Consider the following 27,863-nt stretch of genomic DNA (forward strand, 5'->3'; position numbering starts at 1 on the left):
ATTTTTATAGCATATCAGAACAATAACAACATACACATAGGATCACAATGTATTTAACTATTATCTATTACATTCATAATAGCATAAAATTAATTTTTTAACAATAAAAACAAATAATACAATTATACAGGGGATAACTTACCAAAAAAATCAATAAAAAAAACGGACATTTGAATAACGACTGATAAATTCCCGCGTTTACGGTCACTCACACTTATTTTGCAATGACATCATTGCGTTCATCTAGACTCCACCCACTTTTATTTTACCCGCGTTCCCCAGCCAACGGGATGATCCGCAGCTGAATTATATGTGCGTCACGATGACTGACATCCCAACGCACCAAACACGCCAATCATTTAATCTCATTCAACAGCGTGAGCCAATCAGCGGCGAGGAGACAGTGCATTACGAGCCAATCGCGTCCCTCCGTTCATGCCGTCCGGTGTCAGAGGTCGCTTCCCCTGCCGGCTTTCATTCGCTCGTCTCTCTTTCTGAATCCAGCAGCGATGGCGGAGCAGCAGCAGTTCTACCTCTTACTGAGCAACCTGATGAGCCCTGACAACACCGTCAGGAAGCAATCAGAGGTATGAGAGTCGTTTCGGGACCGCGTTGTGTGGCTGTGTGAAGGGAAACGTAACGTATTCGTCTCGAGCTCGGTTCGCAGTTTTAGCGCGGGCCCGTCAGCCTCGCTCTGGCCCAGCACATGTGTGAAGCGCGCGCTGCTGCTGCTATGCGGCTCCGAATCTTTTCAGAGAGTCGATTCGTTTCAACGATGCGACTCTAGAAACAAATCAATCCATTCTTTTGAGTCATCATCACTCAAAAACATTTTTTTGGGTATATAATATATCAATATTTCGATAGACTTAAATCTTGTGTTCTTATTTTTTAAAATTTGAATGATTTTATTTAATCACAATATGTGTGCTTGGGGTCAAATAATTGTCTAAATTAAGTTAGTCATTTTATTTGATGTGAGATTTTAACTAGAAAGTTAAAAATCACTCAATTGCTATTGTTTTTCATCATATTAATGTTTAAATGTATTAAGATTTAAGACAGTTTCCACTTGTTTCGCTCCACTCGAGTGTTTTACAAAGGCTGAATAATGAATAGCGTACAATATATTAATCGTACTATTTCTGTAATCGAAATATATTGCAGACGTAACGTTAATGTTAAAAGTATGATATTCCGAACTCAGCCTAACCTTTGGCGAATCGGTTCGATCGAATCACTCAAAGGAATCGGTTCAAATTAACGATTCGTCTGTGAATCGGGACATCGCTGTAGTGTGTTACGTATCAACGTGGCCTAACTAGCATTCAAACATTGATGTGTACGATTTTTGTCTCCCGTGTCGGTTTTAAAACGCCTTATTGTCGAATTTCCCCTCATACCGAATCTTTCAACGTCCGCTTTACTGTTTTTGCGTTATTATTCGAGCGGCTGTTGAGGCGCTGCTAACCCGGCGCAGGTGTCGCTCAGATCGGCTTGAGTTGCTCAAACGGGTCGTTAAATCGGTGTGTCAGTTCTGTGAGGACTTTAGAGCTAATCGAGTCACATTTGCGTCTAAATTTCGAAAAACTGCCAGTCAGAGTGGCGAACACTAACGGTAATGTTAGGTGACGACCCAAACACAACCGGATTAACGTAACAGTTAACGTTAGTCTCTTTTGTACTTTGCATATTTGTATACATCTCTAACGTTACCCGATAATCAAACCACATTTCCCAGTAGAATAATGAATATTTAAAAACTGCTAATTGTCGCCTTTGTGGCGAGTTTTGTATTTCACTCATTAAACAGTAACTTTACACCCATCTTCACGCACTGAGGTGAGCTTATCACAAAAGATGCCTATTCATACGGCCATGTCATGGAAACACCTTGGATTTGGGTTATGGATACGTAACGTTATTTAACCGTTTAGATTTACCGTTTTTCATGATTTTAAATGCACACTTCTAACGACTTTTGGAACATGGAAGCTCACCAGCGTTCCAGATTTCTCGGCAGAAAATTCGAATTTTCCCACCAAAACTCGGGCCTCATTGGCACGTGTTCCTCTGGTCTTTTGTTAGGAGCTTCTTTATCTGTGCTAAAGCCCCCGCCTGTGGAGTTCAAACCGAGCTCATGTGGATCAGGACAGGTCATTGGGTCTTATCTCTCATCTCTGCCATCGGTCAGCACTTTCCTTTAGCACAGACAATGCATGACCAGCATGCCTCTAATGCTGAGCGGAAACTGGACACATGAATCCAGCTCGTGGCTAACCACTGGAAATCAGCTGTGACGCGCCTCTTGTGTGTCTTCAGTGTTAATTGCAAACATTTCCACAATGTACAATCTCTAGTGTAAGCTGCGGGTATAAAGGTGTGTGATTTCCTTTTGATTACATCTGTGCATATTCCCTTTGCACTTCATTCCAGACATGCTGCGCATAACCACTTGTAATCTGACTCATGCAAAATGAACTTAAGTGTCTTTTTCCTCCTAGAACATACTTGCGATTTTAAAGCTGTGACCCTTTCTGAGTAAAATAAACTGTTGTCTTGTAATTTATGTAATGTGATGGCGCTCGGCCCTCCAGTAACTGTTCCTCTTTGCTCTTGTAGGAAGCGTACGACACCATCCCCGGTCAGACGAAGATCACGTTTTTACTGCAGGCCATCCGTGATGCATCCGCTGCTGAGGAGGTTCGTGAGAGTCTGTTTACTGTCATCGGTCCCGTGAAATGTTTTGCCAGGCATCCAATTAGACTTGCTTCTTTAAAGAGGCAGAGAGTGCTTTGTTTACACCGTCCATTACACTGCAAAAAATGCTTTTCTTACTTAGTATTTTAGTCTTGTTTCCAGTCCAAATATCAAAAAAAAATTAAATCAAGATGCATTTACTAGAAGAGTAAAATTACATTAGATATTAAGTCAAATAAATCAAATCAAAATTAAGTGAGTTTTTGCTTAAAACAAGCTAAATTATCTGCCAATGGGTTAAGAAAAATAATCTTGTTTTTGTTTGAATTAAGATTATTTTTCTTAACCCATTGGCAGATAATTGCACTTTTTTTTTAAAGGGGTCATGACATGGTTTTTTTTATTTTATTATTATGTTCCCTTAGGTGCAATCATAGTATTACTATAGTTTTTTTTTACAAAACTTTTAAAATGTAGTGATTTATGACCTTTTCTCACCCTGTTTCTCATCCTCTGCTGATAACGACAGTACACCATAGTTGGCTAACGATGCTTTTGGGAAACGCACCCCAGGTTGATGGTTCACAGAAGTGTGTAAAGCTCTGAATGCGTCTCCACAGGTTAAACAGATGGCGGCCGTTCTGCTGCGGCGTCTGCTGTCCTCGTCCTTCGAGGAGGTCTATCCCAGCCTGACCATCGACATGCAGACGGCCATCAAGACGGAGCTGCTCACCGGGATCCAGTCCGACGGCTGCTCCAACATCCGCAAGAAGGTCTGCGACATCGCCGCGGAGCTCTCCCGAAATCTCATCGGTCAGTTTGCTTTTGGTTGACCCGTAGCTTGGTTTGGCCACACCGAGTGGCGTAGAGGTTGAGGTTTTTATTATTAGGGAATCACTCGGGATGGGAAAAAAAAATCACTATTAATCATGTTTAGGACGGGACAGGAAAAAAATGTCAGCGGGACTGAGAATCGTAATAACACTGATACCCAACTTTATACTAGAGATGCACCGATTACAATTTTCTAGACCGATTTATCATTGTTTGAGCTGCCGATACCGATTTTAGCCTATTCCGATAAAAAAAAAAAAATCTAACCATTTTACAGCACACAAATATTTATTTTCTATATTTATTTATTTTATAAAACACCATATACTTTTACCAAAACTAAATAATAAAAACAAGTTTAAATGGGTGAATTTTCTATAAATATTTGAGTCTTTTTTCTTTTCTGACAGTTTACTCCAGTTCTTGTTAAAACACACTAGACGTGCACATTCTGTGCATTTTGGGCACTTTTTGTGTGAAATGATATTTATTTTGTCCATTCAAAAGTGTGTTTTCACTTTGTAAGATCCGGCTGATCGGCCCAACTTCCGGTTTCCGGCCAGCCGGTGAAGGACGCGCGTGTTCTCGCCTTTTTAGCGTCGCAAAGTAATTTGGTTAAATAAGACACATTCACATCTAAAATCTCGTTTTAATCTGACTCAATGAATTAAAAAGGTTCAATATGACAAAATAAGTTTGTTAACACTTAAAATAGTTAGAATAGAAACATAGAAAGGTTTATGTGATAACTTAAAGCATTAATTGTACCCAGCATAAATGTCAAATGTTACGAGAGAGAGAGAAATGAAGAGAGCCAAAGGCAGAGCGCCTTTGACTCAAGAGCAGGCCAGCATCCGAAAAAGAGACAAAAGAACAGTTACAATCCTCTTTTGTAATCTTCCCTGACCATGTGACTAACACCTAGGTGTGAGATATTCAAACTAACCAATCAGTTAATCGCAATTTCCCCCATTGTCCAAAAACTCTGACCTACAGGCCCAGATCACTCTCAGCATGGTCCTCCTGAGAGAGAGAGGGGGTGAAAAAGCAAATGTCTTGAATTATTTCCAATCTTACAACTTTAATTGAGCGTGAGCAGTGCATCAAATAGACTCGTCATCGAAACCCGCGCTTCACTGCTGCTCACTGACAGATTTTGGGAGTGGGAGGGAATGGGAGTCATTCTTCTGGGTTTTTTTTTTTTTGTGATAGGAATGTTTTTTTGTGGGAGTGGGCCTGAAAAGTTTTGAAAATCCACTCCTGTGTCCCTCTAGTGTAGAGGCGATCTAATACCTTCTGTTTTTATCTCAAGATGATGACGGCAACAATCAGTGGCCAGAGATCCTGAAGTTCCTGTTCGACTCGGTCAACTCTCAGGACGTCGGCCTCAGAGAAGCAGCGCTGCACATTTTCTGGTGCGTGAACTGTTAGTCTGAATCGGTTAAGTTAGTTTAACCCAGTATATTTGCTTATAGTATGCTGTAAAAGTACAGCTGCACTTCTCTTTCTGAATCATGTTTCCTCCTCGTACAGGAACTTCCCAGGTATCTTTGGCAATCAGCAGCAGCATTACATGGAAGTGATCAAGCGCATGTTGGTTCAGTGTATGCAGGATCAGGAAAACCCACAGGTCAGTGTCTTGTGCCTAGTATCTGCGTTTTTTTTTTTTTTTTTACACGTTTGTTCACGATAAGTGACTAATTCAGGATTCCCACTGGTGCTTTCATTCAGTTTGATCAAATTTAAAGTCTTACATTTTAGAACAAGTCTGTGATCATTAAACTTCACAAGCTGATTGAATTAAAGGAGAACTCCGGTCAATTTTAACATTGAGCTCAATTTTTAGTAAATTTGGAGTGCTGTCAATACAGAGAACAACGACAAAAATCGGTGTTGCCTACACCGTGTTATCCTCTTTTTAAAATTTACACCCTGTTGACTTGAATGGGGCAAGTTTTAAACTTAACCAGTTCTTAGTCTTATCATGTGTCATTACAAGTGCCCAGCCATGTTGAGTGATTCCTTCAGAGTGAACACGAGTGAATCTGACTGCAGTAGATGTGAACGATATTAATAAAAATGATGTTATATCAGCCAGCACAAATACCTGTATTTAGTTCCTGTTTTCGGTGGAAGTCCAAAGTAGTCGATTGTCGAGTTCACGCGCGTGATCATAGTAACTAAACCTATGCGCGTGAACTCGACAATCGACTACTTTGGACTTCCACCGAAAACAGGAACTAAATACAGGTATGTGCGCTGGCTGATATAACATCATTTTTATTAATATCTTTCACATCTACTGCAGTCAGATTCACTCGTGTTCACTCTGAAGGAATCACTCAACATGGCTGGGCACTTGTAATGACACATCAAGGATAAGAGAAATAAAAGCAGGTTTAAAACTTGCCCCATTCAAGTCAACAGGGTGCAAATTTTAAAAAGAGGATAACACAGTGTAGGCAACACCGATTTTTGTCATTGTTCTCTGTATTGACAGCACCCCAAATTTACTAAAAATTGAGCTCAATGTTAAAATTGACCGGAGTTCTCCTTTAAACATTGAGCGCTGCACATTTAAAGCCAAAACCGTTGCATTCTACAGGCTTGTGATTGCTTATGATCTACTGTAGATAAATAAACAATCTGTACTTGTTTATATTGTAATGTTTTAGGTGACTGTAATGGTGTGTGTGGTATCTCCCTCGTCTTTTTGAATGAGCAGTCAGCAATAGTAAAGCTTAGACATTTCAAAATAAGAGTTCCTGTGTTTTAGGCTTGTTTATAATTAAAGACCCGCATTATACATCTATTTTATTTTTTACCGACATGGCATTAAATAAAATAATCTGAATCTGAATTGTTTTGGTTACCTGATAAATTCAGCAAACTCTTGTGGCTTCTCTGGGAGTTTACGAGTACAATCATTCCTGTAATATACGTGTAACTTTCATTATGTATATAGTGAGTTAAACTTGCAGGCTCCCTAATTTGCAGTTTAATGTGTGCAAAATAATCTAAAAACATGATTTATTTTAAGTTTTTTGGTTTTGTTCTGAATATGGTATTCATTTTGTGTGCATGCCTTAAAGATCTTAAATTTTATTTTAAAAAAAACCCCCTGTAATCTTAAACTTTGTTCTTTTAGATTCGAACCCTGGCTGCCCGTGCTGCTGCGTCCTTCATCCTGTCCAATGAGGGAAACACAGCTTTGTTGAAACACTTCTCAGACCTTCTTCCCGGCATCCTACAGGTGACGGGCTCTTAACCACTCGCACTTAAATACTGCCGAATATGGGCTTTCCGTCACATTTGATGTTTTATTGCTCTGAAGGTTGCTTGTTAGTTTCTGCTTTATGTGCTTTTAAATGCGTCAATTTTTGGCAAGTTTAAACTGGAGGGCAATATGTGCATATGAACACTTGTCTAGTCACTATTTCTTAATTTAATGCACCCTTTTATTGATCTTCATTGTTTGCGTTGTTTTCCATTAAATCAGAGCATAAAATCAGTTAGTCAAAACGGTGCTCAACAATAAGGACTGCCTGATGTGTGTGAAGATGCTCAACCATGTGAAAAGATAAACTCCATCAACTGTCCTAAGTCCTTATGTTATAATTTTCTCATGGTTAAGACTTGCCAGTTTAAACATCCAAGTGATTTTTAAACCATTCAAGCGCTAGACATTAATTTAAAACACCTAAATTGAGGTCTTCAGAATGCAATTTTAGTAAGCATGCTTGTTAACGCTGTCGGTGATGTCTTTAGTGAATGTAAACCGATGGGAGAAAATCAGATGTGGATCAATTAGTGCTGTTAACGCTAAATCATATTAACGGCACTAATTTTTTTTAACGCGAGATTAACGCAGTGCGTATTTTCCTCTTTGACCCTTGGCCCAACCCCTAGTTGGAGAAATGGAGATGCAGTGTTGCCAACTTTTTTTTTTTCATGTTTTTTTTTTCCTTCAAAAAAGCGATCAAACCTTTTTTTTAGTTTCTGAGAATCGCCGGTACCGCTCTCCCAGCACGCGCGCATGTGTCTCGCGCGGCAGAGAGGAGCAGCGCTTTAATTCTAATTTTACATGCAAGTATAGCCGAAATCACAGCACAGATATTGTCTATCTTATGTGTATTTGATTTCATCAGACGACGGCTCGATTATTAGGATTTGTGCAGATTAACATCTTGGAAGGGAGAGCTAGTTATGTCCTAATGGGTCGCGTTTCAGTCACTATTTCATATTCCGTTGTTTGACAACACAAACGGTAAAATATACCAAAAAAAAGTTTTATTGAGAATTTAGCTTCATCAAAATGGGCAGAGAGAGAGACAAACTAATGTAATAAGAAATTATACATTTTCAGAAGAGCTGCCCTGTCATGCAAACATCTAAACATGATTGTTTTAGTAAATTGCTCAGTGCAAAGAAAGAGAAGTAATGGGAACTTGGTGTTTCTTTGTTCGTTCTTCATGCGTCTAACAGACATGAACAAGTTCTTTGAAAAACATCTATGACCTTTGAATCATTTCTTGTCTTCATGCTCTGTTGACTATGCAAATGTATGTTTGTTATTGAAACCATAAAGTATCCATGCCCATAATGATTAGTATTACAAACTTGAAAAGTACATTTTCAAACTTTAAGGTACATTTAGAATTAAAAAAATGTGCAATTAATCGCGAGACAATCATGCAATTTAAATGTTATTTTTTTATCGATTGACAGCCCTAGTATCAATACATTGGATCCGTGCATTAGGTCTGAAGTTTTGTAACAACCTTATATATTAGAGTACGAGATTATATGGTTGAAAGCAACTCACTTTTTTTTTAAATAGTGGGGCTGATAATTTTGGCAGGGCAAGTTGTCTAAACCACTAGAAAAAGTCCCTAGTGTTGATAAAGTGCAATAAAATAATCTTTCTTTCCTAATCAGGCGGTGAATGAATCGTGTTATGCTGCTGACGACTCTGTGCTGAAGTCATTGGTGGAAATTGCAGACACGGCCCCCAAATACTTGAGACCAAACCTGGAAGCCACTCTCCAGCTGAGCCTAAAGGTAAACGGCTGTACATTGGGAACTTTCTTTTATTATGAATGCATCAACAATATAGATAAAACTCTTCAGATGTGCCTGGTGGTTCCTTGAGACGGCTCGTCTGTGCTGATTCTTGAGGTTTTATTTGACAGGCACATATTTATCTCTGCGATTTAATGCTTGGAAGTTGCCAGTTTCATGCACCTTCCATAGCCCGGTTGCAGATACAAGTTTTCATTAGCAAATATTCACTCTAAACAGCCTTGATGTAGATGATTGTAAGAAATGCAGAATGTTATTTTTCTTGTTAACAGCTGTGTGCGGACACCAACCTCACAAACATGCAGCGTCAGCTGGCTCTGGAAGTCATTGTCACACTCTCTGAAACTGCTGCGGCCATGCTGAGAAAACACACCAACATCGTTGCTCAGAGCGGTAAGAGCCGCTTAACACTTCCTGTGTTGCAGTGCTAAATGCCTTCATCGAAGCCGCTGAAACTTGTCAAGCTACAATCTGTGCGCCAGTCCATGCAGATTCACTTGTAGCATTTTCACTTCCCCTCACTAAACACACAAGTACTTATTTTGCTAACTTATGTTAGTAGTTTGATACTAACAAGTCTGGCTAAACTCGTGTATTGCATATGTAGTAATTTTGCATGGTTCGGTGCTTTTTGTTAAAGGGTCAGTTACCCCAAAATTAAAAAATTGTCATCAATTACTCAATAAGGGTGATGAAAATGACAGAAATAAAGATTTATTTTATTTACTGTATTTAAATTACTGTCTATGGTAAATGTTAATTGTTAGTAATATTTATAAAATGTATAAATATATTGATTTGATTTACAACTACTGTAGTATTCATTTTTTTTTGATTATAGCAGTACAAATTAAATTACATGTAGTATTTTATTACCATAAATAGTTATATAAAAATGTGCAAAGTAAAAATTAATGACAATTTTATTGTTAATTGCATAAATGTATTGATTTACAATTAATGTAATAATAATAAATAATAGTTGTAAAAAAAATCAATTTATAATATTATTGATGGTAAATACTAATATTATGGTAAATAAAATGTTAATTGTTAGTAATGATTGTAAATCAAATCAATATTTATACATTTTATAACTACTGTAGTATTAATAATTTGATTATAGTAATGAAAATTAAATTACATGTAGTATTTTATTACTATTAGTTGTAAAAATTTAAAGGACAATTTTATTATTAATTGCATAAATATATTTATTTACAATTAGTGTAATAATAGTTGTAATTTGATAGTTGTAAATACAAATTTGTTATTGATAGTGAAAAATACCAATTACGTATGATTACTGTATTACTATTAATGCTTAAAATATATAAAAAAAATACTCCAACTGCAGAGCTGTTGTGACTCCAGACGAATGAAGTCACGTTGGTAGCAATGCTAATTAGTCGCAAACCTAACACTGCTCGCAGTCGTGTAATGCTGGACGTTGAGCATGTGAAGTTCAACAGTGTTGCTTGTGAATGTTTCAGTTCCTCAGATGTTGAGTATGATGGTGGATCTGGAGGAGGATGAGGATTGGGCCATGGCTGATGAACTAGAAGATGATGATTTTGACAGGTGAGAAATATATAAAACGTCTCTTTTGATGCAAACATTAACACTGTACACTACAGTTGACCTTTGGTAAAAATTAGCATACAAGTAATTTTCCAGCTTGCTAGGATTTGATCTGAGTGTGGCGTTATTGCTTTGAAATGCCTGTCAATGCTTATTTGTTAGTGATTCTACGTCTTTAATAATGTAATTCTGGTGTTCAGTAATGCCGTGGCGGGTGAGAGCGCTCTGGACAGGATTGCCTGTGGCCTCGGAGGAAAGATCGTCCTTCCCATGATCAAACAGCACATCATGCAGATGTTGCAGAACCGTGAGTAGATGCATTTGATCGAACAAAAATGCTAATGTTTCTATAAACGCGCTCATGTAAACCGTCTTGTGTTCTCGCAGCGGATTGGAAGTACAGGCACGCTGGTCTTATGGCGCTGTCTGCTATCGGCGAGGGATGTCACCAACAGATGGAGGCCATTCTGAGTGAGATCGTCAGCTTCGTTTTGCTCTTCTGTCAGGATCCTGTAAGAACTCTTTTATGGCCCATAAATCACCACTTCATTTGCGTATGAACAAGCAAGTACAGACGCTAAACGTAGCCTCATTCCAAACCTCTCAGCACCCCAGGGTTCGCTACGCTGCCTGCAACGCTATTGGACAGATGGCCACAGACTTCGCCCCCACCTTCCAGAAGAAATTCCACGACAAGGTAGTGCTTTTTTTCTTGGATTTTAAATGTTGTTTTCTTCAGTGAACACTAGCCTGGCTCCACCATCCTACGTACTTCTGCTCAATTTTAATTTTCCTTTAGAACGTCGTCTGGGTTTGCAGTGTATTGTTTTCTCCGGTCCAATTTTTTACGGGTCCAATCGCTGAGAAAGATGACGTTGAGGTCGTGCACTAGTTTGAGTTTAAGTTTCGTCACGACCAAACGTTAGCAATTGGTTATAGATCCAGAGTGGCTCTGGGCAGATCCAATAGTTTTAAACTTCCTTTACATATGGCTAAAGGTGGAAATATGCTAATACGGGAAATATGCTAATACGGGACAGTCCGCAGCGGTCGTGGGTAGGGGTGTAACAATACATGGATATGGACCGATGCATCGATCAAATGTCTAACAATACGATGCATCGATGCCACACATAAAATATCGATATACGGTACCTTTATTTTGAGACACTCCACATCACGTAACTTTTCTCAGCTGAAATAGACGCCTGACAAGATTGAGTGAACCCTTTTGTCACAAAAGCCGGTAAAACCCAGCCACTGGCAAGGCATCGCAAGTTCATGTTTTACAGCAGAAACGACAAGACCCGAAAAGTCTGTTATAGCGACTCAGTGCGCAGTATTCAGGTCAGGTGACAAGGCTGCTAGTCACTTTGAAAAGACTCGCTAGCTGAGAGGAGTTTCGTCAAAGTTGACTTAAGTGAACGAGGATGGATTTCAACGAACTTGATGAACCCGTGATATCTTCTTCGGGGCGTAAAAGGGAAATTAAAAACTGAATCTTGCTAAAACAGAACGTCAGTGGTGAGGGAAAAGCTCTCTGTATTGCGTGTGCATTAATCGCAACAACAAAGTTTTACAGGCATCTATGTCAGCTGAGGAGATTAACATTACAAAGATTAACCAAGTGTTTTATGTATCATAGCAATTACTTGGCTTAGTTTAACTCTGAAAAATGAATCTGCTTTTGCCACTAAGAAAAAAAAAATGTCAATGTAATTTAATATTATTTACTTGTATTTTTCTAGTTATTACTTAAGATACAAATATCGTATCGCTGGCTGAGAGAATCAATACCGTATCGTGATGAACTGTCCGATTTACACCCCTAGTCGTGGGCGGAGCATGAGCAATATATCATATTGCTCAGAAAATCCAAACGGCTTGTTTATTTATTTTTATTGTATGGTGGTTGTGTCCACACACTGCAAAGACACATTTACATGCAAACGCCAAGATACAAGTGAATTTTGCATCCAATGACCCCTTTAAAGGATTTGTTTTTCTCATTTGTCCCTGCAGGTGATCTCAGCGCTCCTGCAGACCATGGAGGATCAGTCGAACCCTCGGGTCCAGGCCCACGCAGCTGCCGCCCTCATTAACTTCACAGAGGACTGTCCCAAAACCCTCCTCATCCCCTATCTGGACAGCCTCGTCCAACACCTCCACGTCATCATGGTCGGCAAACTCCAGGAGGTGCTCTTATCCCTTTCAGTTCTCTTATTGGATTGGTTAAAGGCAGTTTGAATCCCGAGCTGCTCCTTTAATGAGTTTAACTCTCCTGTTGTCTTGTGGAAACTGCAGCTTCAGTGTCACATCTGTTTTCCCTTCTGTTAGGTGCACAAAGCTAACATGGTGAGATCTAGTTTGATCTGGGTTCGGCTCAGTTAAACTTCAATTCAGAAATGAATGGTTTCATTTCATTTTTAAAGTTTCTTGAATTGAAATTCAGCCGAGCCTCATTTCAGATGTTAGGAGGTGTTGAGTTGTGTGATCACAAATGGTTTGACCGTGTGAGAACTTCTCCTGCATGCAGTTTGATGCGGTTTCACACTCAATCAGGTTTATGTTGGTGACTTCATTCTGTAATGTTGGGTTGTTGTTCTTCCAGCTGATCCAGAAAGGCACTAAACTGGTTCTGGAGCAGGTTGTGACGTCCATCGCGTCAGTGGCTGATACCGCCGAGGAGAAGTTTGTGCCCTACTACGACCTGTTCATGCCCTCGCTCAAACACATCGTGGAGAACGCCGTTCAGAAGGAGCTCCGGCTCCTCCGGGGAAAGACCATCGAGTGCATCAGCCTGATTGGCCTGGCTGTGGGCAAAGACAAGGTGTGTGTCTTTAGGGGCACGGATCATGAAAAGGGATAATTTTTAAAGTTAATTAAATTGAGTAACTTGAACTTCCTAATAGTTCATTTTAAGTAAATCAACTAAATAAATATGAGTGATTTTTAAAATGATTAATTCTTTATTTTGAGTTATTATTTAGGCTGTAATACTTCTACCACTTTGAGGAACTTATTTTATTCTGTTGATGCTTTTGAAAAGGTTTTGAACCAAGAAAATCCCAATTTAGTTAAGGTTTTTAGAAAAAAACTAGTTTACGATTACATTTTTGAATAACCAAACCGGACTCTGGCTGTGAACGTAGCCAAAGAAGTGGTATTAAAAAGGAAAGCAATAAATATTTGATTTTAATAACATCTATGAATCTAGCCGGGCTCACTGGCATTGGCGTTAAATTATAAACAAACATTTAATACATTTTTATTTGACTTATTTCGACTATTTTTTTAGTTTATTTTTTGAATAGTTAAGCTTGTTTTATTTTATTTATTTATCAGTATTTGATTTTAATTTATGTTCTTTTCTTTGATCTAATTTACTTATTTCATCTTAATTTCTCTACTTTTTTATTTATTGTGGTTACCTCAATATCAGTATTTATTTTGGTTTATCTATTTTATTAAAATAATTTAAATAGGTAGACATTTTCACATTAAAACATAGAAATCCCAAGTAAAATGAAAAACGTAGTTATTTTTTTGGCAAAATTAATGCATGTAATTTTAATGTAACTTTGACAAGTCTCATTTAATCCCAGTTGCTTATGCCAGCAACTACTTTTGAATGGAAGAAATTTGCCTGTGTTTGCTTCTGAACCGTACGTTTGATTTGTGTCCATTCCACCCTTTGGTTTGTTTGCTTGTGTAGTTCATGCCGGATGCTTCAGCTGTGATGCAGCTCCTTCTGAAGACACAAACTGACTTCAATGACCTCGAGGATGATGACCCACAGATCTCCTACATGATCTCGGCATGGGCGCGCATGTGTAAGATCCTGGGGAAGGAGTTTCAGCAGTATCTGCCTGTGGTGATGGGTCCGCTGATGAAGACGGCCTCCATCAAGCCTGAAGTGGCTCTCCTTGATAGTAAGAGTTCTGTTCCTAGCGCATATTCAGACTTTCACTCATGTTATTATTGTAATGTTGTTAGCTTAGTAGTGTATGAATTGACCTGGATGTTAGTAACTCCCTTTTCCTCTGGCGCTCTCAGCTCAGGACATGGAGAACATGTCTGAAGATGATGGGTGGGAGTTTGTGAATCTTGGAGACCAGCAGAGTTTTGGCATCAAGACCGCAGGACTGGAGGAGAAAGCCACGGCGTGCCAGATGCTGGTGAGATGCAAAACCACCCGGACATGCACTTTAACCAACAAAACCAACTCTTATAGTCAAACTTTAAGATGCTTTGAGTGGCTTGGGCGTTGGAGAAACAAACCGTGCTGGTTAATATTCTTGGCTAGTGTCATTTATTTTTTAAGCTGTTTATACAATAACAAAGATGGTTTCCAAGCAGCTTCACAGTAATAAAGAAAATGACACCATTAATGTTTCAGTTCAATTATGAAATTAGTTTTAACTGTGAATCCGCTCTAAAAAAACTAACTTTCAGTTTCCATTTCATTGCAACATTCATACTGTTACTGAACTGAATTGCAAAGTTCAATAGTTATGAAGCAAACTCTATCTTCTGTAGAAAAGCTACTTTATATTTGTGTCATTGTTCAGTATAGTTGATTCACCTTGATTGAATCTTTCAATTGACTCAATTCCCAAAGCTTCAGAATCAGGGAATTGATTCATTTTTAAAATTGATTCCCAGCCCTACAATTTTTGCGCATTGCAACGAACCAGATTATTGGCCTTTTATAGTGAAAATGTTCCTTTGAATTACTTTAAGATTGAATTTCTTCTGTCTGTTCTTCCTCAGGTGTGTTACGCTAAAGAGCTGAAGGAAGGTTTCGTCGAATATACGGAGCAAGTCGTCAAGCTGATGGTCCCTCTGCTCAAGTTCTACTTTCATGATGATATCCTTCATGAGACTAAAATTACTGTCTTCAGTACATTTTGCAGTTTAATGGTCAGGCAATGCTGAAATCTGCATTTTATCTCATCTAAAAGCATCGTAAAAATCTAGTTTAGCATTCACAAATAAGACATGCACAATTTTACACTGATTCACTTCCAAAATCTAAACTGGAAATGTTCATTTAAAAAGGATTCACAACTGATAATCGCAAATATCGGCTAATCAATTGGTTTTAATTGCTGTAAATGTATAATTTTTCCATTTTTAACTCTTTCCCCACCAGTGCTAAAAGTTGCCAGTTCATATTGTCATGCACAACTTTCATGGCCCCCTGAATAAATCATGTTTTTGTCAAAGACTTCATCCTGATCTGATTCAGATCGATGATCAAAACATAGATTGAGTCCATCAACACCCAAAGCTTCAGTCGTTTCCTCTTCATATCTTCGACATTTCATTCTGTAACATCAGGCCATTTGGATTTATATGCCATTTAATGTTTTATCATGCTAGTCTTATCGTGCGCAAGTGATGCTCCTGTTTTACGCAGATCTTGTTAGCTTGTTTTTGGGTGATATCAGAAGTATGTTAGCATCCTTAACTCAGTCTTGACGTGTGCGAGTGGCGGCTGCCGAGTCCATGCCTCTTCTGCTGGAGTGCGCTCGCGTCAGAGGCCCAGAATACCTCACTCAGATGTGGCACTTCATGTGTGACGCCCTCATCAAAGCCATCGGCACCGAACCCGACTCGGACGTGCTGTCAGAAATCATGCACTCGTTTGCTAAGGTCAGTGTTTGTTCTGTGTGAGTCCACCAGAACGGTTCTGTACTGTAAATAGAGAATGCTAATTGTTCTTTTTGTGTGCGTTATTGTAATTAATGTCATCACTCTTAGTGCGTCGAGCTGATGGGAGACGGGTGTCTGAACAATGAACACTTTGAGGAGCTGGGAGGCATTTTGAAAGCCAAACTAGAGGAGCATTTTAAAAACCAGGAGGTCAGACAAGGTGAGTCGCACAGGAGCTACTCTTATACTCACCAAGGCTGTTTATTCGATCAAATATAGTAGAAATGGCTAAATATTAAAATATAAATAACCATTTTCTAAGTGAATATTTTGTGAAATGTAATTTATTCCATAAAAAATTGCAGCTTTATTTTTTTTTTGTCAGGCTATTTAAAAACAACTGAACTCCTATAGCAATTTTGCTCATTTGATTCATATCAAACTTGTTTTATTATTCTTCAAAGGCAGGATCAAACACCTATTTTATCAGCTTATTGCAATCTTTAATACTCAAATTTGTGAGTTTAATTAGTGATTGTCCACATTCCTTGTGCTTTCACAGACTTTCATTAACGTTTAAACTAGTCTTTAAAGTCGACCATCAGCAGCAGTGTCGCACGTCATATTTCTAAAAACAACCCGAACTCATTAACACTGCTTGTACGTTTTCTCTGCAGCCAAACGGCAAGATGAAGACTACGACGAGCAGGTCGAGGAGACGTTACAAGACGAGGTGAGCTGCTCATCTAACAGGTTCTGAAGGTCTCGTTTTAAAGCAGCTCCTCTTGATCTCGATGTTTCTCTCGTGTGCTTCAGGATGAGAATGACGTTTACATCCTGACCAAGGTGTCGGACATCCTGCACTCGATCTTCAGCAGTTACAGAGAGAAGGTTCTCCCGTGGTTCGAGCAGCTTATGCAGCTCATAGTCAACCTGATCGTAAGTGAACTCGTTCAGTCTTCAGGAGTGTGTGTTTCCCGTACAACGGTGTAACTCTGCTTCACTACTATAGTACGATGCACTCAACAAAAATTACTAGGAAGGTTGTACACTTTACATAATATATTTAGTTTACTTATAATAATTGTGTCTGTTGACTTGAATTTTTTTTCTATTAAGGTCCATGCAATTGTCTCAACTTAACAGTACAAAATCATAACGCGTAGTCTAAACACCATTTATGTTAAGTAAAAAATTACATCCAGAGGGTGGCGGTATAGTGCGACGCCAACTGCCATTTTGCCCTAACTTAATTTGCAATCTGTTTAAATATATGTAAAATTTAAGTTTACTTAATCCGTTTGTGTTGGATTACATGAATGATTTGTTGCATTAACTGAAAGTGGGCGGTACTTAGTTCTTAGCATGCTTTGCATATGGTTGAATTGAGAGAGAATAAATGTTAAAATTATGGGTTTTATGGGTTTTTTTTTTAGAAAGTGAGAAAAGGGCAACCTTGATACCGTGTAATTGTTTAATGTTCAATTACATTGGAATTATTAGAACCATTTAAATTACTGTGGGCCATTGTGGAGACGAGTGGAGCATTGTGTTTGGCTGTGGACTGATTCGGTTAATTACGACTGCTTTGGTTGAAGGAGCATGTAAATCTTAGCATTTAAGATGCTAATATGTGCTACTGCTAGCAAATAGCTAGCTATAGTCTATCAATTTGTGTAAAATAAAATGAAATATTAATAGATCAATTAAAATAAAAAACACCTGAATCATGTCAGGAAATCTTAAATTCACTTTGAGTACTTAAATCGGGTCGCTTAAAATTAATTAATTTGTTCATGTAACTTCCACATCATGGAATTATGTTTGTTTAACAATCCATTTATGTGTGACCTGTTGACATAGTTAAAGCCAACATGTAATTTTTTGAGTGCATCATTGAAGAAATCAACTTATCATCATTAACCCGCTTATTACACGACTACTTGCCACATGTAAATTATTAGACAAAATATTGATTGAAAGTTCAATATTGAGTTGATATATTTGATTAGCTCTTTAAACGCAAAGCTTCCGCGGAGAGAGCAGTTCAAACTAGACGGACATTCAAGAGACGGTTTAGTCACCACTTATTTCACATAAATAATTAGAGAGATAATAGATATTGATTTCAGATTAAACGGGTTTAAAATCATACCTGTTTGTATCTTATAATCCAACAGTGTACAAAACAAGTCACAAAATCAAAAAAAGTTTGTATGAAATGAGAGCGAGTCCACGATACTGGATGGCATAATTAAATAACTACAAAATATTTGAGTTTTAATATTCTATTAGCTCACCAAATGCAAAACTTCCATGAAGAAACCGTTCCTAGCAGGCGTATAGCCCAGCTGACTTCAGTGACCCGGATGAGCCTGTTTCTGTTGTTATCTGGGAATTACAGCTGGATGGCGCTATTGACCAATCAGAATCAAGTATTCCACAGAGCCATGTAATAACTACTTTTAATGAATCTGTTTGAGATCAAATTAATGCTAATTTTTTTGCTTTACATTACAGACTGAGGACTAATTCTCATTTTTCTCAGCTTATGATTGAATCTGGAAATAAAGCAAAATAACTAAGTTTCCATCCACTTGTCAATCAAATTATCTGAAGTTCGGTATAAAGCTGGTGAAAGTGTTTCCATCCAACGGCTTTAAAGCGAATAAAAACCTGTGCGTAATGACGTCACATGCTTGCGATCAGATTGGTATATCGAATTGATTTGAGACGTTTTAAGGATTTTCCATTCATTTTCGCAACGAATCGCACAACATTCAAGCCAACATTTGCGAACAAAGTTTTGCTAGACAAAATGCAATTCATTATTTATTCGGCAAATAACGTTTCCATCAGCGTTTATCGCATAAGCCGTATATCGATCAAGATAAAATGATGAGAATCGGATTAAAAAATCATCCGATGAGACCGAACATATTTAATTTGAGTCGATATTCATGAAATTCAATCGAATTTTACGGTTTCCATGAGGCATTTTTCATTCGATATCACTTAATTCTGATAAAAACATGTGGATGGAAACATAGCTATAGACTCGTTCTTACTAGAGCCCTGCACGGGCCTCAAATCTAGGCCCTAGCCCGGCCCTGGCCCGAGACGCTCAGGCCCTAGCCCGGCCCGTGTCCGACAGCTCATCATAATTATCAGCCCGAGTCCGACCCGAGCCCGTTTTTTTTTTTTTTTTTTTTTTTAAATATAGGCTACATGTAGCCTGGTCTAGGGCAAACTAACTATTTGCAGCCATTAAAATAGTTCCGTTTTGTTAGTTATGTTTCTTATCATTTCTTTATTAAGTTAATTTAGACAAATGTTCGGTTTCTTTTTGTTTTTTTATTGACGACCAAGCAGCCGACAGCGAGTTAAACATGTTTGATCCATTTAGCCTCTCAAATCAACACTTTACTTGGCTACAATACAATCCATAAAACACCTTAAGCATATCACACATAGACAGTTATAGTTTAAACGTTTATTATCATTTTTTAAAAGCTGAGGCAAACTGCTCTGCTGCTCACAGTGGCAACAGCGCTCGCAAACGAAATGAGCTATAGCCTACACAAATCAAATAAATGGCATTAAATTAAAAACAAACATGCACATTATCTTACCTCAAAAATCAAGTCTTCACTACAGAACATGGCCATTCTTATTTCCAATAGTTTCCAACAGACTGATGAAAATAAAGTCGTTTTCAAACGAAAGCCAACAAGACAGCCCCCTAACATGGCTAAGAACAGTTAGAGCATCGTGAAGAAAAATCACAGCATCCACAGTGGAAGGTTTTAATCCAGTCAGCCCGAACTATCTTGAACTATTCCAGCTGCGCTGAAGTCACGCTCGCTATACTTCTGCTGCTGGCGGGGACACTAAAAACAGCGAGCTGGTCGCGCAAATCTTGGGTCGCGCCGCCGGGAAACCTGTGTGCGTGCGTGTGTGTGTGCGCGAGCGCGAGCAGACTGTCATGTGTCAGTCATATGTCAGTGTGATAGGTTTAAAATGTCTTTCTATGTTTGTTTTTCCATCGTCAACTTCTCATATTTAATTTTAATACATGTCAAAAATAGGCTATAAAAAGAAGTATAAGTCTAAAACAGGCCCGAGGCCCGGCCCGCGTGTGAACTATGACGTGAAAATTGGCCCGAAGCCCGGCCCTAGGGGCGTAAACAAGTCGGGGCCCGTCGGGCTCGGGCTGAAATGCAGGGCTCTAGTTCTTGCATAGTCGAGCACGCTCGCACATGCGCAGTCTTCAAAAACAAGGCTTTAAATCTCTTGACAAACTCAAATACGTAAATAACATTTGTATGTATTCTAATAAAATTTATAGATTGTACTGAATGTCATCTTGCTTATTTGGCTCAAGATAATGATTAAAGTCATCATGCAAACAAGAAACTGTTTCTAACCACAGGTCGAGGTCCCAAATATAAAAGGGAGAGTACAAAAGTCGGTAGAGCGGTTGAAGGATGAATAAAAAAAAAGCTTTCAGAAGTGATCTATCAACATTAAACCCATTCAACTTTAAGGCGAGACACTACAGGTGAATGGGGTACAATTTAAAAATAATAGATATCACCATGACACTTCCTCAGTTGATTACTTACACATTTTCATAAAAAAAATGTATTACAAGTTTTTGAAATTTGTATGTTTAATTATGCAAATTAGGTATTATCTCATTAAATATGCACACTTTTGCATATATTTTCGGTAGATAGATCTGAACATATGATAAAGCCAGGTGCAAAATTCTTTTTTCATTTTGTTTACACACAAGATGAAAAAAGATGTTCAGAGGGATTTCAGGATATATGCTTTCATTACCTAGGAAATCAAAATATACTGTCCATAGCCTTAAAAAAATCGATTTTCGCCATATTTTTGGGATTAAAATGTCCCATAAATCAGGCCAGGAATGATTTATTAACAAATCCCTCTGAACATATCTTCAGAATACTGCTAAGTGTATAACTGGAGAGTTTGGTGTACATCGGTGCTACATAGGCTGAGATGTTTCTACTGGAGGATGACAAAAAACACATTTTGAGAAAAAGGCATTTAAAGATTTGTAATGTAAAAAATCATACTTTTTTAGTAGAAACAACTATTTACTGACACTCTTATCAAATAATTAGCAACAACAATACAAACCACCTAAATCACATCAAAACACAGCATTTATGGCCTTTAACTGAGCAGAAAAAGTCTAAAACACACATCTAAGTGTCAGAGCGCATCACGTGATGCATCTGAACCAATCACGTTGTCAGAAATTGACATCAGCCAATGAGATTTCGCTTTTAGGGTTAAATGCCCATTGTACTTTCACGATTGGTTGCTGATTAAAAGGAAATGACCATATTTGGACCCGACAGCATTGCACAGCAGAGAGAGAGCTTTTCAGACGTGTGCGTGATTAAAGGAAGAACACAGAGATCGCGGAGCAGCGCGTTGATTTAGAACGCCAACTTTTGTTGAATTTTGGAGAAATCTATAGACGCAAATAGACAAAGTGTAGTGAAGTAAAGACCTAAATGTGTATTTTGGACTTTTTTTCACCACAAGTCTGAAAGAAGACATGTTATTGAAGACAAATAGACAATCTCAAAATTGACCAGTGAAAAAAAAAACGATGTTTTTGCCTGCCGTGTCTCGCCTTAAGAAAAAGTCTCTGATTAGCTTTTTTGCATATAAAGTCTGTATTGGAGTCAAGTTCATTTTGTCATCTAAAATGACACCCAAATACTTGTATTGGCTTACCACATCTACCGCTATGCCATTAATCAAAGATGAAGTTGTGGTTGAAGGATTACGGTGAAAGTCAATACACATATCTTTGGTTTTGGAGACATTAAGGTGGAGATATGAGTCCTTGCACCATGAAACACAATTGTCCAAAACTGGTCCGTGGCCGCCCTCGTGATCCTGCAGAAGACTAATTATCACAGTATCATCAGCATACTTAATGATATGCCTTTATCATTTATATCTCTTCTCCTCACCTGTCAAATCTATTACTGAGACGCTACTAGTGCTGGGTATCGATTCAAATTTCAAGAATCGATTCCGATTCTCAAGATCTTGAATCGATTATCATGATTCGATTCGATCCGATCTGATCCGATCTTATATTTTTTAAATCAAAAGTTTTAACTGTTCATGAACAATCAAGTGTTTGTATTAAATAACATTCACAAACATACATTAATGTTGTAAAAATGTATTCACTCAATGTATTGATGTTAGATAAGGCATTAATGTTAATGAATGGTGTCTTAATGTAGTGTTACCAACTAAACAGGAGATAAAACGTGTTTTATTTGACTTAATTGACTGTCCTTTTATTTAATCCAAAACTGCGTTCATATTTAAAAGGCCTTTTAAACTAGATACAACGAACCGCACGATACCACTTTAGGGGCCGTTCACATATCGCGTTTTATGCGCGTGCAAATTCAGTGAGAAGCACTTCAAGCACTTCGGGGGATGGTATATATGCCGCATCCTTCTCACCTTTTTTACCCCTGACCTGTTTTCATGCCTGTTTCTTGTCAACAAGTGGATTCAGAGAAACCGCATTAGCAGCGCCGCCGGTCGCCGTGTCTCAGTGTGTTTATGGGGAAAATGTAGGCCTGTTATTAAATCGATCCTCTGAGTTACGGATCGATCTTTAGAAATTAATATGAAAAATCGATTTAGAATTGGTGAATCGATTTTTTCAACACAGCACTAGACGCTACGCACATGTGCAGTTCTCATTTTACCATAAATGTACAATGTGTCCGTTGCATATGGTTTCGGGAAACACCGACTTGCTGAACATAGTTTTCTAGCGATGCTTTTGTGAAACGCACCCCTGAGCGGCAGTTAAACCCCGCTTGTTAACGTTCTCCTCATGTTGTGTTCCTGACAGTGTCCACACAGACCCTGGGCCGACAGACAGTGGGGTCTCTGCATATTCGATGACATCGTCGAACACTGCAGCCCATCTTCCTTTAAATACGCCGAGTGCTTCCTGCGGCCCATGATGCAGTCGCTGTGTGACACGAGCCCGGAGGTCAGGCAAGCGGCCGCTTACGGTGTCGGGGTCATGGCTCAGTTTGGAGGAGAGAACTACAGGCCTGCGTTCACAGGTGGGGTGCACTTCACGCTTCAAACACAAAACTGACTTTATAGGACCCTAAATCTGTCACTTTTAGTCAGGCAACAAGCATATCTATTTAATTGAAATAATGAGACTTGTACAATAACAATTTAATTTGATCAAATTATGCTTTTAGGGTTTTATGAAGTAGGTTTTCCCCCCTGAATTTTTTTCTGGATTCTATTTTAATGGCTAAAATTAAATTGTTGTAGTCAATAAGCATATCTAATTTAAATAACAATTTTTTTTTTAAAGCAAATTGTATATTTTGTCATTACAAGGTTAACAAATTATGTTAAGGCCGTATGAAGTTATTTTTCTCAAATTCTGTGTTTTCCGTTTTAATTTCTCGATTCAATTTGAATGGTTTAATCGAATTAGTCTAATCAATTTAATTTCATAAATGGTACAGTAATGGGAAACTTATTTCCAGCAATTCTGTTGTCTTGTACTGGATTTATGGTTTTAATACAATTTTATCAAACGGTAGTGATCAAAGGCATAAAACATGAATGAGTTAATCTTTGAAAATGTAATTCAATCAGGGTTTCCGCGGAGTCATAAAAAGTCATAAAATGTCATAAATTTAATAATAAGAATTTTAGGCCATAAAAAGTCATAAAAACGTCCGGATTTTCAGTACAAGGTCATAAATTACATTTACCCACGTCTTAAATTCATATGCTCGTTCATTCATTGGTTCTACCACTGCATTTCCCCCCCGAAAATGCGCTGGCGGCATCATGTTAAATGCGCCAAAAGCGGAACGAACCACGCGCGCCACGGACCGTTTATCCGCTCGTCTCAAAGTCCAAACGGCAGCGCAGCGCGAGCTCACTAGAGCAGACGCGTTTACTCTCAAGGCCTTTTTATGCTTCTCCGTCAACTCCACGCCGTAGCTACGCCGTCACTCCTACGGCGTCGTGGCGGTTTTATGGTTCTGCGTCGGGTTGTGTTGCATCGCGGTGCATTTCACCGCCAGAACGCTAGGGGGGTGGGGCTGTGACCAATCACAGCCCTTGTGGTCTGCGTCGCCTCGACGCGTAGTTACAATTTTTTGGAGGTGCACGTCGAGCTACGGCGGAGGGGTTCGCGTCGACGCAGAAGGGTCTGCGGGGGTACGCCGTCGATATGACGCAGAAGCATAAAAAGGCCTTGAGATCGCTCTGTCACGAGATCCAGTGAGAAGCGCTTGAATTCAGCGAAGAACACGTCTCAGTGATTTAAACCAGTTTAAAGGCAGATGAAACCGCGCTGACGAACAGGAGAAACACTGCGCAACGATACAGTCAGAAGCTTTTCCGTCGACACATTCCCATCATTTACCACTGATTTACTATAACGTTAGCCTATTTATATTAACTGCACCATGTGGGATATACATATTGAATTGTATTATATTATTATTGTAGACAATGTATCAAAGGACTAATGGAATATAATTACAGTATTTAATCATGCATTTAGGCTAACGTTACTGTTTTTCATACATTTCATGAAGATATCATCAAAGTCAACACAAACCTGTTTCAAGACTTGACCCCCATTAGCACATGCAGAAACTAAGAAATTAGTTTTCCAATAAAGATATTTATTTTAAGGACTGAATTAATCTGCCTTAGATTTGTGAAATGTTCCCTTGTTTGGCAAGTGTTTGTCATGATATGTTCTGACAATAAAGAGTAGTTTAAAACCACAATTAACGCTCTACAACTATCAGGAGCAAAAATATGCCTTTAAACTTGAAAGAAATAAAGATTTGACATTTATCGTGATAATTATCTATATCGACTAATATAAAAGTTATTTTTCGTAATTCGTGTAGGTCATAAATTTAAATCATAATGGTCATAAAAAGGTCTTAAAAAGTCTTAAATTTGACTGACTAAACCCTGCAGAAACCCTGTTCAATGAAAAATAATAAAAGGACTTAAGTTTGGGCAAATAAAGTGATGCCGATTAGTTAAACTGTTTTATTTCATGAGTATTTAAGTATATTCTTGTGTACAATAGAGTAATGTCTGTCAGTTTTGCCGGGTTTGTAGTGAAGATCTTTGGGTTTCTCTGCATCTGATCGTTCTCAAATGAAATGGTGAAATGCAGATAGTTCATGTTCTCGTTTAGTGAGATGCTGAAAACACCAGTTTTTCAAGTAAGGTCCAGTTGTGACCTGATCCCGTCCGTGTTTTCTGCGTCGTGGAGCTCGCATCTGTGTTTATGAAGCATGTTGTGGTTGTTTCAGAGGCCGTCCCGCTGCTTGTGGGTGTGATCCAGTCTGCAGACTCCAGAGTTAAAGAGAACGTCAACGCCACAGAGAACTGCATCTCTGCTGTGGCCAAAGTCATGAAGTACCGGCCCGAGTGCGTCAACGTCACTGAAGTCCTCCCTCATTGGCTGTCCTGGCTGCCACTCAACGAGGATAAAGAGGAGGCGGTCCACACGCTTAACTATCTCTGTGACCTCATTGAAAGGTGAGTGTGTGTTGCCTGACGTGAACTCTGGGAGATTTGGATGCCGGTTTGAGTTTAATGTCGCTTTCCTCCCGCAGTAACAATCCCATTGTTCTCGGACCTGATAACACGAACCTTCCCAAGATTTTCACCATAATCGCTGACGGCGTTGCCAATGAATCCATTAAAGGTGATGGTGACTGCAGCAAACGATTGGCCAATGTTATTCGTCAAGTACAAGTGAGTTTCATGTTATTTAATATGATATTAATATTTATTACAGGCACAATCTCAGATTGATGCAGGATTGCAAAATACTAAAAATAATACTTTTAGCGCAGGGTAAGCATTGTTGTTTAAAGACAATTGCTACTTTGCTACTTTAAAAATTTTCAATTTATCTTGATAAAAGTGCATCAAAGGGCTGGTTTAAAAATATGTATGTATTTTAGTCTGTCATTTATATATGGAAATATTATTGTAAGATGTTATATACAATTTATGCTTTGTTTTCAGTATATGTAATATCTGATTTTAGTCACCCTTGTCATGTATTATAATACTGATTGATACATTTTAAAGAAAAAAGATAATGTAGATAAATTTAAATTTGCTGACAGTATTGATGCATTTAAATCCCAAGTTAACATTCAAATTTAGACGTAAATATTGTGAAATATATTTATGAATTTTCAGTCTGTAATGATGTAAACTACCCTTTTCTGAGCAAACACGCATGCATATCCTAGTCAAACTACTTTTTTTTTTTTTTTTTTTTTTTGGGCCCCATGTTGACCCAAGCAGAATTTGCATGATGTTTCAGTCAAATGGGTGACTGTCTGATTATGTTGTGATTTTAGTCACCCTTGTCATGTATTATAATTCTGATAGATTTGAAAGAAAAAATCATGTGATTTTTAAATGCATCAATACAGCAAATTGAAATTTATCTACAAGTTAAAGGTGCTATGTGTAGTTTTTCTACTAAAATTAATAATTTTTTTATTGCCGGTGTGAATGGGTTGTAATCTCAATAAATATGATCCATTTGGCGGGGTTTGCTATTACCTCTGAAAGCAAGTATTGATCACTCGCTTGTAATCGTATTGGTTGCAATCTGAAACATCACCGCTAGATGCCGCTGAAAACTACACACAGCCCCTTTAACATTCAAATTTAGACATAAATATTGTGAAATATATGTATAAATTCAGTATGAAATGTAAAGTCACCCATTTCTGAGCAAACACGCATGCATATCCTAGTCAAACTACTTATTTTGGCTCTAGTTTGACCCAAGCAGAATTTGCATGATGTTTCAGAGTCAAATGCGTGACACTGTTTGATGTTTTCAGGTTTCTGGAGGCCTCTGGACGCAGTGTGTGTCCGCACTCAACGAGACGCAGCAGAAGGCCATCCAGGACCTCCTGAACTCGGCCTGAGTGAGCGAGCGAAGCCTTAACCCTGTAAAACAGCCCATCTACTGAGGATTAAAAAAAACTTTGCACCTGGAATTCCACATCTAGATTTTTGGCCCTTTCCCTTTATCGAACAATGAATGGTCATGTGACTTGAGTCTGTGTTGGGCCTCTGAGCCGTCTGGACCTAATATCTCAAAGTCTTCAACAACATCATCCGTGGCTCCAGCTCGTGTGTGTGTGTGCCGACGGCTTCACAAACCCTCGTCTCGAGCGGATGTGGGGGGGATTAGGGGTATGAAATGAAACTAACCGTCATCCATCGTAGTTCTTTAAGAATTTCTGGTGTAGAAATTGTGCTTTTCTCCCTTACGAGATCAGTTATAGTTGTTTTGTCACAACTCGTGTGTCTGTCGATCCTAGCCGAAGCGCTTTTCTCCGACTCCGAGACGGATGCGTCTCAAACGGACTCGTGTTGGTTGAGCTCGAATGCAATAGAGCGATGATTCTGCGGTCATATCGTCGACTTTTTTGTTGTTTTCTTTCAGTTTTTGTTTTGTTCTCTTCGACGCCGGTCCCGAGGGCTGGTGGTGATGTTTGGGAGAGATGGGCATCGGTTTGCTCTTCCTTCGCTGATGATGTCTGTCACATGGCTAACAGTGTCTGTCATTGGCTCTCTTAATCCATGCAATGAAATAAACAACATAGGAAAACCGGGACTCTGGGTTCAGGGCTTCTGATATGAAGGAAATGCACAAGTCTGAAGCCAGTTGGCTTATTGGTGGTCACATATCCATGGAACATTTGTATGATATTCAATCTATCCTGGTTCATCATTTTACAACACTTTCAGTATTAAAGCTGCAAGACATGATGAACTCCGCGTCAGTGTTTCATTTGCTCTGGCAATATATGCAAAGGAATCCAGTTTGCTTGTTTACATTCAATTCAATTAAAATGTGAATTTATACGTGA

General features: G+C 38.6%; 1 protein-coding gene across 1 annotated transcript; it reads left to right on the plus strand.

The window, feature by feature from the left end:
* The first annotated feature begins 430 nt into the window (after positions 1 to 430).
* kpnb3 (karyopherin (importin) beta 3) lies at positions 431 to 27,766 on the plus strand. The gene is made up of 25 exons (XM_079617304.1): positions 431 to 587; positions 2,623 to 2,703; positions 3,321 to 3,513; positions 4,847 to 4,949; positions 5,068 to 5,164; positions 6,683 to 6,787; positions 8,473 to 8,595; positions 8,889 to 9,009; positions 10,110 to 10,197; positions 10,398 to 10,504; positions 10,585 to 10,709; positions 10,805 to 10,894; positions 12,220 to 12,393; positions 12,809 to 13,027; positions 13,913 to 14,129; positions 14,254 to 14,375; positions 14,971 to 15,067; positions 15,683 to 15,855; positions 15,964 to 16,075; positions 16,533 to 16,588; positions 16,672 to 16,794; positions 22,790 to 23,009; positions 25,263 to 25,491; positions 25,569 to 25,710; positions 26,826 to 27,766. Exons 1-25 carry the CDS (start codon positions 510 to 512, stop codon positions 26,910 to 26,912), a joined length of 3,282 nt encoding a protein of 1,093 aa, XP_079473430.1. The 5' UTR covers positions 431 to 509; the 3' UTR covers positions 26,913 to 27,766.
* Positions 27,767 to 27,863: the final 97 nt, after the last annotated feature.

The sequence above is a fragment of the Phoxinus phoxinus genome (genome assembly GCF_949152265.1).
Source record: "Phoxinus phoxinus genome assembly, chromosome: 6".
Lineage (NCBI taxonomy): Eukaryota > Metazoa > Chordata > Actinopteri > Cypriniformes > Leuciscidae > Phoxinus > Phoxinus phoxinus.

Coding starts and splice junctions, on each gene's coding strand:
- kpnb3 (XM_079617304.1), top strand. CDS start 510: ATGGCGGAGCAGCAGCAGTTCTACCTCTTACTGAGCAACCTGATGAGC. Junction 3,514..4,846: donor GCTCTCCCGAAATCTCATCG/GTCAGTTTGCTT, acceptor TTTTATCTCAAG/ATGATGACGGCAACAATCAG. Junction 9,010..10,109: donor CAACATCGTTGCTCAGAGCG/GTAAGAGCCGCT, acceptor TGAATGTTTCAG/TTCCTCAGATGTTGAGTATG.